General features: G+C 40.3%; 3 protein-coding genes and 1 pseudogene across 4 annotated transcripts; 1 reads left to right on the top strand and 3 right to left on the bottom strand.

The window, feature by feature from the left end:
• The first annotated feature begins 235 nt into the window (after window positions 1–235).
• On the top strand, window positions 236–1,338 carry LOC141840848 (RNA-binding protein involved in heterochromatin assembly dri1-like). Of its 2 annotated transcripts, none has more exons than XM_074728931.1 (4): window positions 236–287; window positions 528–942; window positions 1,034–1,104; window positions 1,189–1,338. In XM_074728931.1, the coding sequence occupies exons 2-4, from the start codon at window positions 545–547 to the stop codon at window positions 1,200–1,202; spliced, it is 483 nt and encodes a 160-aa protein (XP_074585032.1). In that variant the 5' UTR covers window positions 236–287; window positions 528–544; the 3' UTR covers window positions 1,203–1,338. The 2 variants fall into 2 exon arrangements, with proteins under 2 accessions (XP_074585032.1, XP_074585039.1); XM_074728938.1 differs by lacking the exon at window positions 236–287 and adding an exon at window positions 340–424.
• Window positions 1,339–3,191: 1,853 nt separating this feature from the next.
• On the bottom strand, window positions 3,192–9,035 carry LOC141828625 (beta-glucuronosyltransferase GlcAT14B-like). Its single transcript, XM_074716087.1, has 4 exons — window positions 8,358–9,035; window positions 7,650–7,725; window positions 7,444–7,559; window positions 3,192–4,096 (listed from the first exon to the last, which is right to left on the bottom strand). The coding sequence occupies exons 1-4, from the start codon at window positions 8,980–8,982 to the stop codon at window positions 3,579–3,581; spliced, it is 1,335 nt and encodes a 444-aa protein (XP_074572188.1). The 5' UTR covers window positions 8,983–9,035; the 3' UTR covers window positions 3,192–3,578.
• A 430-nt stretch (window positions 9,036–9,465) lies between these two features.
• LOC141823869 (heme oxygenase 1, chloroplastic-like) lies at window positions 9,466–13,290 on the bottom strand (annotated as a pseudogene).
• Window positions 13,291–15,009: 1,719 nt separating this feature from the next.
• Window positions 15,010–15,826, bottom strand: LOC141823859 (geranylgeranyl pyrophosphate synthase, chloroplastic-like; the record flags this gene model as incomplete). Its single annotated transcript, XM_074711072.1, has 2 exons — window positions 15,010–15,600; window positions 15,695–15,826. Coding segments are annotated over 2 exons (549 nt in total), but the record flags the coding sequence as incomplete, so codon positions are not given.
• Between the last annotated feature and the right edge of the window lie 4 nt (window positions 15,827–15,830).

Here is a 15,830-nt window from a genome sequence, read left to right as displayed (position 1 = left end):
TCAAATGCTCCTCATGGGTGTCTCAAAAGATGTCAATTACTATTTGATTCATGTTCAAGTGTAAGTCTTTGGCATCCTTCCCCAGGCTCTTTATCTCTTCTTGTCCTTTGGCCAGTGTTCAAGGAGTGGCAGTAGAAAAGAAAAGTGAAAAAACAATTTAGATTCTCCATCGTTGAGGCCCATTGATGGATGTATAAAGGACACCCTAAGCTCACAAACCTAATCCAAGCCAACAGCGACTGATACTGGCACATTCCACCTCATCTCTCCTCTTTCTCCAAGTGAAGGTGAGTGAAGAGATTTGATGTTTGTTGTCTCTCATTTCTTTTAGTTCTTTCTTGGTTTCTCTTGTAGATTAATGTTAAGAAAAAATTAGTAATCTTCATGTCCTTTGACAATTGTTCTCCAGTGCATGAACATGAACGTAAAAGAGATGCTGCTCCTTTTTTTCCTCTCTCTCTCTTTCTTTGAAATAAAGCAGAGTAGTCCTGTTGCATAATCCAATTGATCAGTAATGGATTTTGCAGGGTTTTGATTTGAGAAGATGAACAGGAAGCCCGGAGACTGGACCTGCAGGTCCTGCCAGCACCTCAACTTCAGCCGGCGTGATTCCTGCCAGCGCTGTGGCGACCCGCGGCCGACCGGCGGCGACCGCTCCGACTACTTCAGCTTCGGTGGCGGCCGCGGAGGCTCGTCCTTCGGCTTCATCGGCTCCGACGTCCGCCCCGGTGACTGGTACTGCTCCTGCGGCGCCCACAACTTCGCCAGCCGCTCCAGCTGCTTCAAGTGCGCCGCCCTGAAGGAGGACTCCGCTGTCGCCGGCGGCGGCAGCTTCGACAGCGACACGCCGCGGTCCCGAGGCTACAGCTTCGGCGGTGGCGGTGGCGGCGGTGGCGGCGCGGGCCGTGCAGGATGGAAGTCCGGAGACTGGATTTGCAACAGGTGTCATTGCATGGATCCCTCTCTTCGCTGTCTAAATTTTAAACAAATGAAAAAGAATAATATTTCCTAATCATGAGCGTGATTTTAAAAGGTCGGGCTGCAACGAACACAACTTCGCGAGCAGAATGGAGTGCTTCCGCTGCAATGCGCCAAGGGATTCTGGTATATTAACAATCAATTCATGAGATCGCCTGCTCTGTTCTTGAGAAAATTAACCTGAATTCATCGACCTTTTTCCGATGGCAGGCACCGAAGTCTGAGAAGAATCAAGGCGGAACGAACGAACGAGTCAATGAGAGCTTCTGGTTTCTAGTTTTGTTTTGCTTCTTTTGGTTTTGACGTCGTGTCTACTACCGAACTAGTGTGTTGCTGCCACCTTAATTTTCTACTTCATTTAGTGTCTTCTTTTTAGTTTCTTGTGATCGATGCATTAGATAATGAAATTGACGTCAGTTTCTGTCTTATTAATAGTGCGAGATATGTCTGCTCTAGTAGTAGCACATGTTAATTGTTGGCCAAAGTTTCTAGCGGAAGCGGATCGATCTTTGTTCTGCCTTTTGCTTTTAAAGCATGTTCTTTAATCAAGATTCCTCCTGCACAAACAAAAAGGATCTGATATTTCATTTCATGTGATGAAAGAAATTGCTCCGGTCAAAAGTTTTAAAGCGCCTTGAGTTTTTATTTGCATTGCACCATCGTTTACTTTCTATTTTGGCAGGATGCTTTTCCTTGATGTATTTGGATTGCACTTCAGTAGCTTTTCCAATTCCAGTTTTTAAATATATGTAGAGAGAGAGATTGCCAATAATGTGTAACTGGTATATCGAGACCGATCGCAATTTCATGATTTGTGTTCTCAAGAACGAGCTCGCTGTAAATCTGATTGGCCAAAACAGGGTGTAATATAAGGCAGTTGCTGCAAGGGATAAAGGAAGCTCTCGTTAGTATGTTCGAATTGAATTAATTCCCCCAGCTCATTTCTAGCTAGGCTAACTCAAAATCTTTGGGTTAGCTAGGCTATCTCTTGGACTGCACCCCAGAAATGGTTCGCTCAGACATTGGTTGACACCGCTTTTATTAGATCCAATCCATTGTCTATCCCTTCTTCAGCAAAAGACAGTTGACCACAACGGAGGATGGCATTGCCTCGGCTTCATCGAGATTTAATCTTTGTCCACTTCAACAACTTTACTGCATCGTAATCAATTCAACTATGCCCCGAGGGCATCCATTGTCTATCCCACACATTGCACTCTGTGTGCTTTGCACATGATGCAAAAAAAAAACCTTAAGACTCCAGTGTTGAACTGATGGGTAACACGTAGTTGGACACAGCCAGTATCAACAACCTGCTACTTGAACCATCATCGATAAATGAGTTTGGTTCGACAGTGATAGCTCATAGGTCAAAACTCTTAAGATGTGGGGAAAATAGCACATAGCAAAATGACGATGTAGCGTAAATACAAAGCCTACGGCGGTCATGTATCTCCAACAACAGATTATAATCTAGTGTGGAAGAAGCCTTCACACTGATTTATGTGAATGCCCTTTTTAAAACTGATCAAAATTAATCTGTCACTGATTGGTTAATGGTCGGAATTAATTCTGTTTAAATTTGCTTAGATTCAATGGTTTTAAAAAGGTTGTGAAGAACTCCTTCGCATTAAGTTTATATGATGTAACAGTGAAGAAGAATCAAATTCTACAATCAGTGATCCACTGGAACACTTCAAGACTACCATAGCAGATTGACCAGGATAAAAGTACCTCAGCATACGATTTATGGGGGATTCTGAGATCCCTTGCTCTTGACTCTCGTGTAAGTCTTTGATTTTTCAGAAATCGAAAGAGCTTCCGAGGACCGAACACGCTGCATTGGATCATGGTAAGCAAATTGCTCCTAGCAAGAAAAAAAATGCAAATTGGAAGAAACCTTTTGTTCCAGGAAATTTACCTTACACCTGCAAGATATCCAAATCATAAGTCTTTTTAGTCATAGGGAATAGAAGTTGCAAGAAATCTAAATCTATCCTGCTTGACCACACTTCAAAAGAAATATGTTCATGAATTGTTCCAAGTTTTTTTTTTTTGCAAGCTTCTTTCACAAATGCGCCCATTTGATTCATTCATAGGTTCTGACTCTGTTTGTTGATGATAAATCTCAGAATTGCATACAATTCCACAAAGTAACCTGAAAAAGTGGAAAATGAAAATCCAGATGGCATGATTTAGGAAAATTAGGCTCATTTAAGCTAGGCTACTGTTTCCATTAGCAATATCAAAGAAATGCCAAAGAAATAGCACAAACAACAAAATCAAACAAAACATTGTCAGAATAATATTTATGAAATAAAATTTGGCAAAAGCAATGGAGCTTATACGCATTTTGGGAAACGTAGAATTCAGTTGTGTACACTGTCAGGGGCTAATGGATACACAGGAATTTGATGGCATCAATAAACTTACGATCTACCCAGATCCAGGGAAGAAAGTTCAAACGCTGCTTCACCTGGTAAGTGTACAACAAAAACAGAGGATACTGATAAGCTGCTGTTTGCAAAGATTTTTTTATCGTGTCAGATTGCATCCAATCAGTAAGCTAATCCCTCCTGCTCCAATTCATAACTTTAATATCAAATGCAGTGCTTCTCGTTGAAACTGTCTGCTGAAAGAAGGTGGCTTATTAGCACTTTAAGCCTCTCAGCACCAGGACCAGGCCGGAGCTCAGAGACATTCCTCACTTGGTACTGTAGGTCATCACTTATATTCATTTTTAGTGCATCATACCATTTGCTAGGCACAAAACCATCCAGATCACGGCCCAAGATATCCTTATCAATCTTGTCAAGAACAGTGTCATTTCTGCCAAACTTCCTGGCAAATGGAGCATTGCTGATGACCATCTTTGAGAAGTCTTCTAGGGTGAGAAGGTGAGGATGCTGCTGTGGAGGGTTATCCCAAGATATGAAATGAAGATCATGGTTGACAGTCGTGTTACGAAACTCAGGGGCATTGCAGATGACTGTTTGAAAGTATCCCTCAGGGGACGATATATAATTTGCATAATACATTAGAATTGTCCTTGGAAGGTTGTCCCACCCCCATAAACAGAATTCAATGAACTGATGAGAAAGCATCATCCAAGCAGAACCTGTGTGAGAAAAAAAAACATATTAATAACCACTGATGCCCCAGTGGAATGACACAAAGTTTGGACAAGGAAAATGCATCCAATAATTCACTGGAAATTGACAGTTCATGAATAGCTTCCTAATTAAATCATCTATCTTGATTCTCGAGCTCTCTTGAACACATTTTTGTTTCACCATTCAAACAGAAGGTAGAGGTAACAATAGCAAGTTCATGTTTTTTTTCAAACAACATTTCCAGTGAAAGCCATAGGAGTCACAGACAAATAATATACATATAATAACAACATGAGCCAGAATTATTTGGGGTCAGATACACAATCTTATCCATTACCCTTAACGAAATCTGATAAGGCTATATCACAGCTAAAATTAAGATCTCATAAGCTGCGTTTAATGGTGTTATGTTCTCTTTAATTCCTCTGTACCATTCGTACCTTCAATCCTAATTGACTTAGCTAATCTAATTATTCAATTCATTAGTTTCCTTTGAATATGAAGCTAACATCTCAATCAATTTTGTCATCTTTTATGGTCCATTTGAACTACTTTTAGATAGTCGTTGTCATCATCATCATAGTGTCATGCTTATCCTAACTATTTGGAGTTGACTACATGAATCTTATCCTCTATTGAGATCAATGCAAGCCATATTCAAATTAATTAAATAATTTTTGTTACATTGAGTAATATTTTTTTAATCCCTCACTATCGCTTACACACTCCACTCTAATAGATTCAACTCTTCTAATTTATAGAATCAGTTAAGTATTTTTGAACATGGATTGTAGTAATTTTTATGTTATTTTCTCATAAGTATACACTTTCCTATAAATATTTGTTTCTGTGTCACACTGAGCTTTTATGGCTGTCTTTTTCCAAACTATCAACTATCACTGATAAAGTATGATTGATCATACATCACAATCTTATGAGAACTTCCATTTAGCCTAAGAAGCATTTGATGAAGAGCCAGTACTCCAGAAACTCCTCAGTCCTAACCATTCAGTCCTTATCAAATTCATGATAGTTTCATCAGAACTCTTTATTTAATAATATTGTACAGAAAAATTATTACAAAAATTTCCTCTTCATTTAACTTAACTATCACCTCGCTTGTTTTTTTTCTTATTGTTGAAACTAGATTTCGTGAATAAGAGTTTCTAAAGCTTCTCATTATGCGTCATGCATAAAATTCATTCTCTATACTCTAATCAATTAACCAATTATATTAGCAAATAACATACACCGTTAATGTTTAACCCATAGAGGTTTATCCAGAATATAGCTGGTAAGTTTATCTTAAAAAATGTTTAAAAAAATGGATTGAAACTCACTAGAAAAATCAATTATTATAACCTCAATAACTCTGATAAAAACTGGTAGCTACATTATTGAACATATTTTTCCACAGCGATATAATATATATATATATATATATATATATATACTGCTAATAATAGTAACTAAATTAACATATGATATGAACAATTGAACAAGTCATACAAAGGAGTACATTTCAGACAAAAACAACATGTAAGGAGTGCATGGATCTCATGCTGCCATTGAACACTTATGTAAGGATATATTTCTAGAAAATATCTCGATCTCTTAAATTACACTCAACCACATTAAATTGAGTTTTCTTTATTCTTCCTCTAATTGTCACATTCAACTCTAATTGATTCAATATAGAAATTACTCAGTTGATCATGAGTCAATCATGAACATGACTATCATCTTTAACATATTTTCTCTTATGTTATTATTCATTGAAACTAATATCTAATTTCACTAGGACTCTATTTTATCTATCATAAATTGTGGGAGAATCATGGGTAATCAACTCAAGATGCTGTCATAAAAGTGTGCATAACTTCACATGGATTAAAAAAAAATTATAGAAACAAGGCATGGCTATTCAACAGTTTGTCTCAAGCAGTTTTTGTGAATTTAAAAGGCAACAGAAGTTTGACATGAATCTTATTTCCCTTCTCTAATCCACTTAATGATTGTCATTCTTCTTCTCAAACTCACAATCTGTCTGTAGTATTCATGTTAAGTTCCAGTCACACAATAACTGTAGCATACATGTTGAGATTCAAGGAACCATACTGTTAGCTCCAAGTGAAAGACTAGTGCTTTATATTCATTATTGAGCATACATCATGTAAGACTCAAGGAGCTTCTTGATCTCACATTTCTATATCTCTGTAGCATACATGTTCAGATTGAAGGAACCATACTCTTTTCTTCAAAGTAAAGACTAATGATTCATAATCATTATTAAGTTTCCATCACCATAGAAATGGGTCCAAGCTTTTTTCATTTGGCCCCAATCAACCAAACTGTTTTATCATTTTCATAGCCACACTCACAAGAAAGAGATATATATGCCTATAGACTGGAACCACATGATTCCATCTTTGTACAACATCCTTTCACTTCAGTCTAGCACAATTCCTATACTCAAGGAGTATCTAATTTAGTTCTTACATTGTAGACATGAGGGCTAGTGATATAGCCTTGTAATATTGTAGCCACAAATGTACCCAACAATGAATTTGTGGCCTGTCCTTTACAAAAGATAATCAACAGGCTGTACAAAATAGTCAATACAAACCATGCACAGTGTACCAAGGTTATGCAGATTTTAAAAAATCAGGGGCCTAGTTAATCTAGTCCAAACCAATCCCATTGTTGCGAAACCAACATAGCTATAATAGGTTGATTCTATTAAATGCCAAATTCTTCCCTTTTCCAACTCTGCCTACATCTTGACTCCTGAATCCACATCCTAGCGTTGTTCCAGATTTTAACGCTTAAAGTTCTTCTAAATTTAGAAAATAAAAGAATGAGATTATACTGGACACAATGTTAGTAAAATTTACATACAACATAAGATGAGAAGATACCATGTCATCGAAATCCTGTAATAATTTCTTGAATGACAAATGATAAAAAGGAACATGCCGCATTACCCATGAACCACAATAATCGTACACAGCCAAGAAAGCAGTTTATTAGAAAATTCTCATATAAAAGTAAGATTGCAGCTTTGGTAATGGTTAAACATCTCTCTTGTTCTACTCGAGTACTAAACTGCTGCAAACATTATTATAAAAAGACTTGAGGATAACTTGGAAATCATAAAATTTCCCCTTGGGCAAACCCCAATACATGTTTCTATCATGTTAGTTTAAGCATCTCACAATAACTAACAAGTACTAGAGAAATAGCTTCTTCACAGAATAATGTGTTTAAAACATACACACTAAAATGAAAAAGGAAAGAGCACATAATTCATGTACACCTTAAGTATGGACTAGTGGGCACTTAGTGTTTGTACCTATAAAGAGCTTGAATGCAGTGGGTACACTTCTTTTCTCAGTAATCCAAAAGACATCAGTTTTCTGCAAACTATAAAGCCCAGGGTCGATAATTATTGGCTTAGCTCGGAAGTGCCTGATATTACAATTTCAAGAGCATCAATAATCATGATGTAAATCAAAGGAATGTCTATAATGCTGCCAATTAATGAGTGTGTCTACGTACTCCTTCCATCCAATGTCACTTGTATGCTCAATAAAGTTCAGTTGTCTAGGTACACTTGAAAGTGCATAGAGTATATCTGCTCAACAAAGATAAGAAACCATGCAGTAAGCAAAGCTTCAAAATGTTTTTTGCAATATGAGTGACCAAAGTTGGATTTGATTTGAAATATCAATTAACAGAAATATATCCATGAAATAACACATTGGATCAATTGTGACCTATAGTCACCCAACAAAAGTTTTGAAAAGGTAATCAAGATTTAAGAGCATGGACAGTAACAAATGAACTAAGATACAGATAGCCATGACCATCCCATAACTATTTTTGTCACAAAATGGAGCGTGTTATTCAGCAGGGTTGTGTGCAAGAAAGACTGCTTGTTTCGGATGTAGAATGATCAGAAAGTCAAACAAAAGATGATGTACTTTATTGCTGAATCTGGGAAGAACTAGCCAGAAACTTATTGCAACGCCTATAACCAAGGGTATCATACAGTTGAGAACTACCTCAGATAAACAAACCCTGAAAGGGGCACTGCAAAGAGGACCCATTATTCAAATACTTTAGGCAATACCTAACTTGCAGGAACAAGTGGGTAATAGGATTGACATTCCCAAGTACAGATCAAAAAGAAAACTAATCAACATTCAATTGCAGATGGGAAACTATATATGAGCGACAAAATAATAGGTGGGTTTCAAACCTCACCATCCTGGGTGACGAGAGGGTAGTCGGAGGCGCTGAGATTGATGAACCAGTCCCAGTCGCCGCGCTCCTTAAGAAGCACAGAGGCGGCGTGAAGCGTGTTCGTAACCATAGTAGGGCCTCGGTAGGTGACCATATTTGCCCGATCTATGACCCTCACGTTTCCGAAACGAGAGTACACAGGATCGTTTCGTATAGCAGCGGCGACCTCCAGACGTTCCGATACAGGGGCTTCAAGGTCGAGGTGAACCACGTACTGATTGTTCGGGTGATAGAGAGCCCGGAGGGTCCGCCGCAGGCTACTGCCGTCTCCGGCGGAGCCGGAAATGAGGTATGCGAGGCGGGGGACCGCGCGAGGCGGCACGGCGTCATGCGGCGAAGAGGAGAGGAGCTTGGACTCGACGAAGAGAGGCTCATCGGAGACAGTGCTAGGGATCTGGGAGAAGGATAGGAGGAGCAGGGCCTGTTGGGACAAGGAGGCGGAGGATAAGGATGAGATGGAAGAGGAGGAAAAGGCGAAGAGGGAGGCGGAGATGACGAGGGATGAGAGGAAGAAGGAGGTGAGCAGGGGAACCATCCATTTAGTCCGCCGCTGAAGCTGACACGGCGGTGGAGGCTGGGTCTCCATTGGCCAGGCGACGGGCGGTGGTCGGTCACTCCGCCGCCCTCGGTTTCGGTGCCACGGTGTAGTCCATCCGAGCTCGTTTCGCTGTTTTGATGAAGGGAAAGGATGATTAGGTACGTGTCCGGCCGTCCGGGAGGCCAGCGGAATCCTGATGGACGGTTAAGATGGGTCTGGTACATGGAAGGTGGGCTGTTGAGGGGTGGATAGCGACCGCGGGGTAACAAACATGTAATTGATAAAATATTCAAAGTCCCAGAGACGTGGGACTACGTAGCCGTTGACCTGTCGCTTGTGAATAATTCATCCTCTTCATTTATTTGTCTTTAATTCTGTTTATACATTAATAATTCAAGATAAAACCAATGGAAGGCGATCATTTTGTGTGTGTTTTTAACTATTGGCAATTTCATATAAATTTTAAAGAACGCTAATGTCTTCCAAGTTACTCAATTTACCACCAAGAATTTAATTTAATTACATCCCTGTTCCACCACAAGATTCAACCCATTTAATTGGCAATTAATGCATTTAGAACATTTATGGCATAACCTACCAATTAACTTAATTTCCACTGGCAATTAATTCAATTCGGTTCTCAATAACATGATTGCATTGTGAAACAGCACGCTGACGAATTCGAAGTGAAACAGCAAAACAGTCGTAATCCTTAATTTGCTATGATAATATCAAACGGAGTATATCGCCTGAATATTTGAATGATTTCTCAGTCTCCTCCAAACAATGATCCTTCTCTTCTCTAGACCAGTTCTGCAAAAAATATGAAATACAAAGTGCTGTTGGGAACCTGAAAAAAAAAGGAAGTAGAAACTTAATAGGCAAAAAAAGAGTCTATGGTCATACTGAAGCAACTCTATTCAGCTTATCGCGCACATTTTGCAACAGTTCAGATAGATTGCCATGCCACTTGTAGAATTCCAGTTCCTTGTTGTCTAAGATTTTCTCTGCTACCTAGGAGGAACAGATGAAGTTAAATTGACAAGGAATCAATGAATTTAGCTAACAGCATTATGACAAAGTACATACACCACTTATGTACCACCGCAAATAAGCTGTGACATGGCCAAGCAAATTGAGTGACACAATGAGATTATTGTGTGCCGCATTACTCTGATTTGCAACAGATACAAAGGGCATGGAAATCAAGAATGCAGTTAAACTATGATATCGGGCCTTTCTATAAATGTGAGCAGCTACCAAATTTATGACCCTTCATGGTCTTCCATATATTCAGAATAGATCTAATTTGAGCATTCAGAAATGGAGTCGTGAACTCTCAGTATTAGTTCGGGCACTCATGCTGTAAACTCTTATCTTTGGGCCTCAGAGGATCAATTGATGTCTATGACTATTTCTTAAATACTGAACATCCTCAATAACTATATTTTTTATAATCTAATAGTGCACATATTTTTTTCTACATTGTTATATTAGTTCTTCTTACAATAAGGCTCTTCATTGTGAGATTTCGGTTCCAAATTAATGAACACAGCAACTCTAATAATGCTAATGAAATGCTTACCAAGGGAAAATATTTATGCTGGTTGCCAAATTATTATAATGTATAGAGTGACTGTCTAAAAGCTAAACTGAAAATAGATATAGAAAAAAAGATCTCTTTTCTTCTGCAAGAAGAAAAAAGATATCAAACATTAGTAATACATCAAATTGAATGTGTCATTTCAAAACATTTTTTAGGCAGCACAATGACATCTGGAAAATGATATTTAGAGATTAAAATACCTTGCTGCCAATCATTCGACCACCAGCAGTGTGAGCAAAGTATACATTGTAGAAGTGACAGATGAATGCTTGAGGATCCTTTTTGGAAAGCTCCTCCAGATACTGAGCATAAGAATCGCCAGGAGGAGAGGGTTCAGGAATGGTATGCCCTTGGCCCTTAAACCATTCTAAATCTTTAGCTAATTTGTCAGACCTTTCCAACCCGGTATTCTTGAACTCAGCATCTACAAACAATAGCTACCTATCATACTGAACTAAGTTCCAATTACATGCTAAGTAAATTTATTAGCTAGTGCAAGGAAATTAAGAAACAACAAGTGTAGCATCCATTGACTACTAGATTTAATCAAAATATAATTTGCAGGTGATGCAAAGGACAAGCATCCAAAGACATTCTTTAATCCAACACAATCTAATAAACAATATACTCATTCACTTGCCAATCAATACTCATTCTGATGTTGATTGTACAAAACAAGTTAAACACTGTAGCACTATTTCATCTTGTGTAATAAAATCAACGACGATGCATCCGGTTTCTTAGAGAGATAGTTGAACTCCACAGTGTCAGAAAGGGATATAAAGTTTGTCAATATTTTATTTTTTTTTAAAACCATATGGAAATTATTCAATAGTTGGGACTCAACTTAAGTTTTCATCATCCTTCCATCCATAGACTAACAAAAAGTAATCAATCGCAATTTAGGAAATTTGTTTAGGTGTCTAGTGTCAAGAATAAATGAACAATGGTGTGAATACAAGCAGGCTAACTAGAGTGAAGGGGTGAATACAAGTTAGTCTAGCTAGAGTCTACAAAGTTGTGTATGGGTCCAAAACTCGTCAAACTATAGAGCTGATCCCTGTACTTACCATTTTCCGTTTATTTGAGTCAGTTGAAAGTTTTGCTGAGTGTATTCAAGATATTCATACTGATATTCAAATTGCACTAGATAATCAAGCATAAAAAATTATCACTAACGCACACCATAAATTCAAGGAGTTTAAACATAAGGGACTATATTCTTGCTAGCATCCACCCCAAATGCTTTCCCAGAAACTCCTTCAAAAAACTTCATGCTCACTACTATTATACCAAGGGGCATTCGAACTGTCTTCCGTGTATTGGATTTTCTATAGGCCACATCTTCACAGTATTAGTTTCTATGTTCCCATCTACCACACAGTTCACTCCTCAGATCAAGCACATTATACATGCTCAGGGAATGCTAGCCTCTTATAGCAGCAACCAAAAGTACCGAGTTCATCAGCGAGGGTTTTCAGACATCAATGATGCTTGGGCTGGTGAGGACAAACTTTGACTCCTCATGAGTTACTTAAAGAAATGCAACAACAACATATCAATTCATCCATAGCGGTGTCCCCACTTCACCTTTTCTTCTATAAAAGGTGGAATCTGCCACCCAGCGGCCCCATACGGTCGGCCCCATGACCATCTGTGAGGAGAGTAAATCGAGAAACTACAGTTGTGCAGTTGATCACTACGGAGGAGGGTATTGCTCGGCTTCACCGAGATTCGAACCCTTTCCCTCTTCTGTAAGTCTGCTTCGTCGTAATCAATTCAGTTATGCCCTGGGGGCGGTGCCCCCACTTCACAACTATATATTATCGCAGATCTTGATTTTCCACTTGATAGAGTCAATTCTTCTCGTTGAGGGAGAATGACAAGTCTATTATTTTATTTAATTTTTTATTATAAATAAAAGGTTATTTATACTTATGACAGAGTTGTTAGGTATCTCATATGCATTATTTTCTAAAGAACCTATCTCTAACAAGATAATTTTTCTCTTAGTGAGTGAGTTGTGAGTTCAAATTTGTGATGGCGCAATTAGTTCGTGCGATTACACAAGACTGCAAACGAAAACATAAAAGGTGAAAAGTAGAAGGAACTAAAAAGTTCATCAAAGATTCCTACCAAACACTTACACCAGGGATAGGCGGCATTCCGGATGATTGTTTCCAGGGTACCATACACGATCTTACTGTCAACTAGGAAACGGGACTACCCCTCTATGGTCGGTTCCCACTTAAAAAGGGGCGGCCCTTCAGGCTCCTTCTCACCCTCCTTGGCCTGATCCCTGGTGTGCAGCTTCATCGCAACTACCCTCATCTCGTCGACGAACGCACAGTCCCGGGAGGCCTGCCGCTTGTTTGGCTTCTCGGTGGCGGTGGCGGTGACGGCAATGGCTCGCAGGGGAAGTCGATCGGAGGCGTCTCTCCGCTGGCGGCAAGGGAAGGTGAAGCGAACGGGGTGGGCAAGGGAGGTGGGGATGAGGCGAGCTTGAGGGCAGAAGGCTCGGGATTGGGAGACGCGAAAGGGCGGAGGAGGCCATAGTTTAGGGCTGGTGATGCAAGGAAGAAGTCGACGGAGAGGAGAAGAGTGCTTGTCCCAGCTAGCTAAGCCTCTGTTTGGGAGGAGGTGAGGGAAAGGGAGGGAAAGGTAAGGAAGGGGAAAAAAAAAAATTTAGGGGAGGGGAGGGGAGGGGAGGATTCGGAAGATTTCTGATACTACACGCACTCGTTACCCATATGTTAATTGGACTGTCCACGGGGTGGACAAGAGGGCTGAAGGTTAAATATAAAACGAGTAAAAATTTAAAAGATCATTTTTAATTTTTATGTTTTACATTAAATTCGTACTTTTAAATAGGGGTGTAAACGAGCGGTTCACGAGCTATTCGAGTCTCGACTCGAAAAAAAGTTCGTTTGAGTTCGTTCGATTAAGTTAACGAGCCGAGCTCGAATTTAACAGTATTTGGTTCGTGAGCTCGCGAACATGTTCGTTTAAAGGCTCACGAACGTGTTCGCAAACATGTTCGTTTAAAAGTTCACGAACATGTTTGTTAAGAGATTCACGAATATATATATATATATATATATATATATATATATATATATATATATATATATATATATATATTACATGAATTATAAATATTATATATTAACGAGCCAAGCTCGAACTAAGCTTGTTTAACTTTTAAATGAGCTATTTTCGAATCAAACTCGAACTGAATTTGTTTAACTTTAAAACGAGTCTTTTTCGAACCGAGCTCGAGCCGTTCGCGAACTATTTAATTTCATTACGAGCCGAACTCGAGTTTAAGAATTAAAGCTCGAATCGAACTCGAGCTTCGGAAAAACGAACCGAACTCAAGCTCGAGCCTCTTACTGTTCGACTTGACTCGGTTCGATTACATCCCTACTTTTAAATTCACTATATTTTTACGTGTTCAATTTAAAAATTAAATTAATTCATCGTGATACAGTTCTATGAAACTATGAACGATGCCTGATCCATTGAGAGTGGGTTTAATTCGTTCGGCCCCTTTCCTCCTTGTCTTCTTCGTGAAAGATTCCTGCACTGCACTCTCGTGTCAGAATAAAGCGATACCTAAAACTAAAATCCACCAGACTTTTAATGCCTTGTTCAATCCTCTTTTCTCTTTTTGTTTTCTATAATTCAAAGTATTTAAAATTGTCTTTAGGGGAAGCAAAGGCCCATTGTTTTCTTCCTCATGTCTCCTTCATTCTCGTTTATCAGCTCTCACGGCCTTGCCCTGGCCACAGCCGTCGCCGTCTCCGGAACTGTCATCCTCATTGCACTCTACTGGCGGAAGTCCATCTCCATGTCCGCCGACGCCGCCCTACCCTCCTCCGCAGGCGATCCCCCACGTCCTCTGTCGTTAATATATTAATTCCCCTCTCTGCTTTTTCTTTTCTGGCCTTGTTCGTAAACCAGTTCGTCCGCTCTATGAACGCGCAGGGGAGCGGAACAAGAAGCAGCAACGAAGGAAAAAGAGAGTGCGGTTCGCGGAAGAAGTTGCAGGATTCGACGCAACCAGCCGCAGAGGGAGAACTCGGCTGGTCGAGGACGGAGGCAGCGAGCGGCGACGGCGGTGGCGGAGGAGTGTCGTCGGATGGAGATGCCGGGGAACAGAGAGGCCTTGTACCGTGGAATTCTCCGGGAGCGGATGATGCATCGCATGGCCTGCTATTACTGACTATGAGCTCCGTTCATGAACAGTTAGCAGCCCTCTCTCATGAGTTTACATTGTAAATGATAAGGCATAACATATTCTGAATAAAAAAATATATTATCGAATGATCAAAGTTAGACTTAGATTTTGTCTTATAGCTAGGCAAAGGATCACATCAACTAGTTATTTGGTTTGGAGGGATATAGCTAGGTGAATTTCCTCTTTTAGCATGAGGAATGATGTGGAGCATGCTTAATATTTCATATCGTTTAAATGTTTCAAGAAGATCAGATCATATTTTATTAAGGTGCTGCACATCTCGATGTCGGACGATCAAGATCTTGACCAAGATCGATTTAATCATGATGTCTGTTTAAAGTTTAAACCGTTAATTCTATAAAAAGTGTGTAAATATCTGCAAATAAAATAATGATTAAATCAACTAGTTCTGGCGGTAGGCTATGTATCGGGCGAGGTGGTAGAGCGGGGCGGCGCGGGCGGCGTCGAAAACGGCGAGCTCTCCGTCCGCCTTCCTCACGAGGGACTGCGCGAACTCGCGGGCGCCGTCGAGGCCGAGCAGCTTGGGGTAGGTGGTCTTGTCGCTGGCCAGGTCCTTCCCGGCGGTCTTCCCCAGCTCCTCCGACGTCTTCGTCACGTCCAGGATGTCGTCCACCACCTGGAACAGCAACCCCACCCACGGGCGTAGCTCCCAAATCCGGTCCACCTCCTCATCGTTGCCGCCGCCAACGATGGCCCCGCACACGGCCGCTGCCTCCAGCAGCCTCGCCGTCTTGTGGATGTGGATGTACTCGAGCACGTCCTTGTCCACCACTTTCCCCTCGCACGAAATGTCCACAATCTGAGACCCATGAATTGGAGTTAAGATTAATTCCATGAAAATTAAGTGTTTAGAAAAAGATTTAACTTTAGATTATTTCGATTGTGATATTTACCTGGCCTGCCACCGAGCCATCGAAGCCCACGCAGTTCCCGAGCTCAACAATGGAGCGGAGTACGCGCTCCGGCGCCACGCCGACGGTGCTCACGGCGACGTGCTCGAAGGCGAACGACAGGAGGGCGTCTCCGGCG

Source organism: Curcuma longa, chromosome 1, assembly GCF_044706935.1.
Source record: "Curcuma longa cultivar G26 ecotype Majalengka, Jawa Barat chromosome 1, ITB_CL_G26_1.1, whole genome shotgun sequence".
Lineage (NCBI taxonomy): Eukaryota > Viridiplantae > Streptophyta > Magnoliopsida > Zingiberales > Zingiberaceae > Curcuma > Curcuma longa.
Note: the sequence above shows the minus strand (reverse complement) of the source record. Positions and strands in the feature narration are given on the sequence as shown.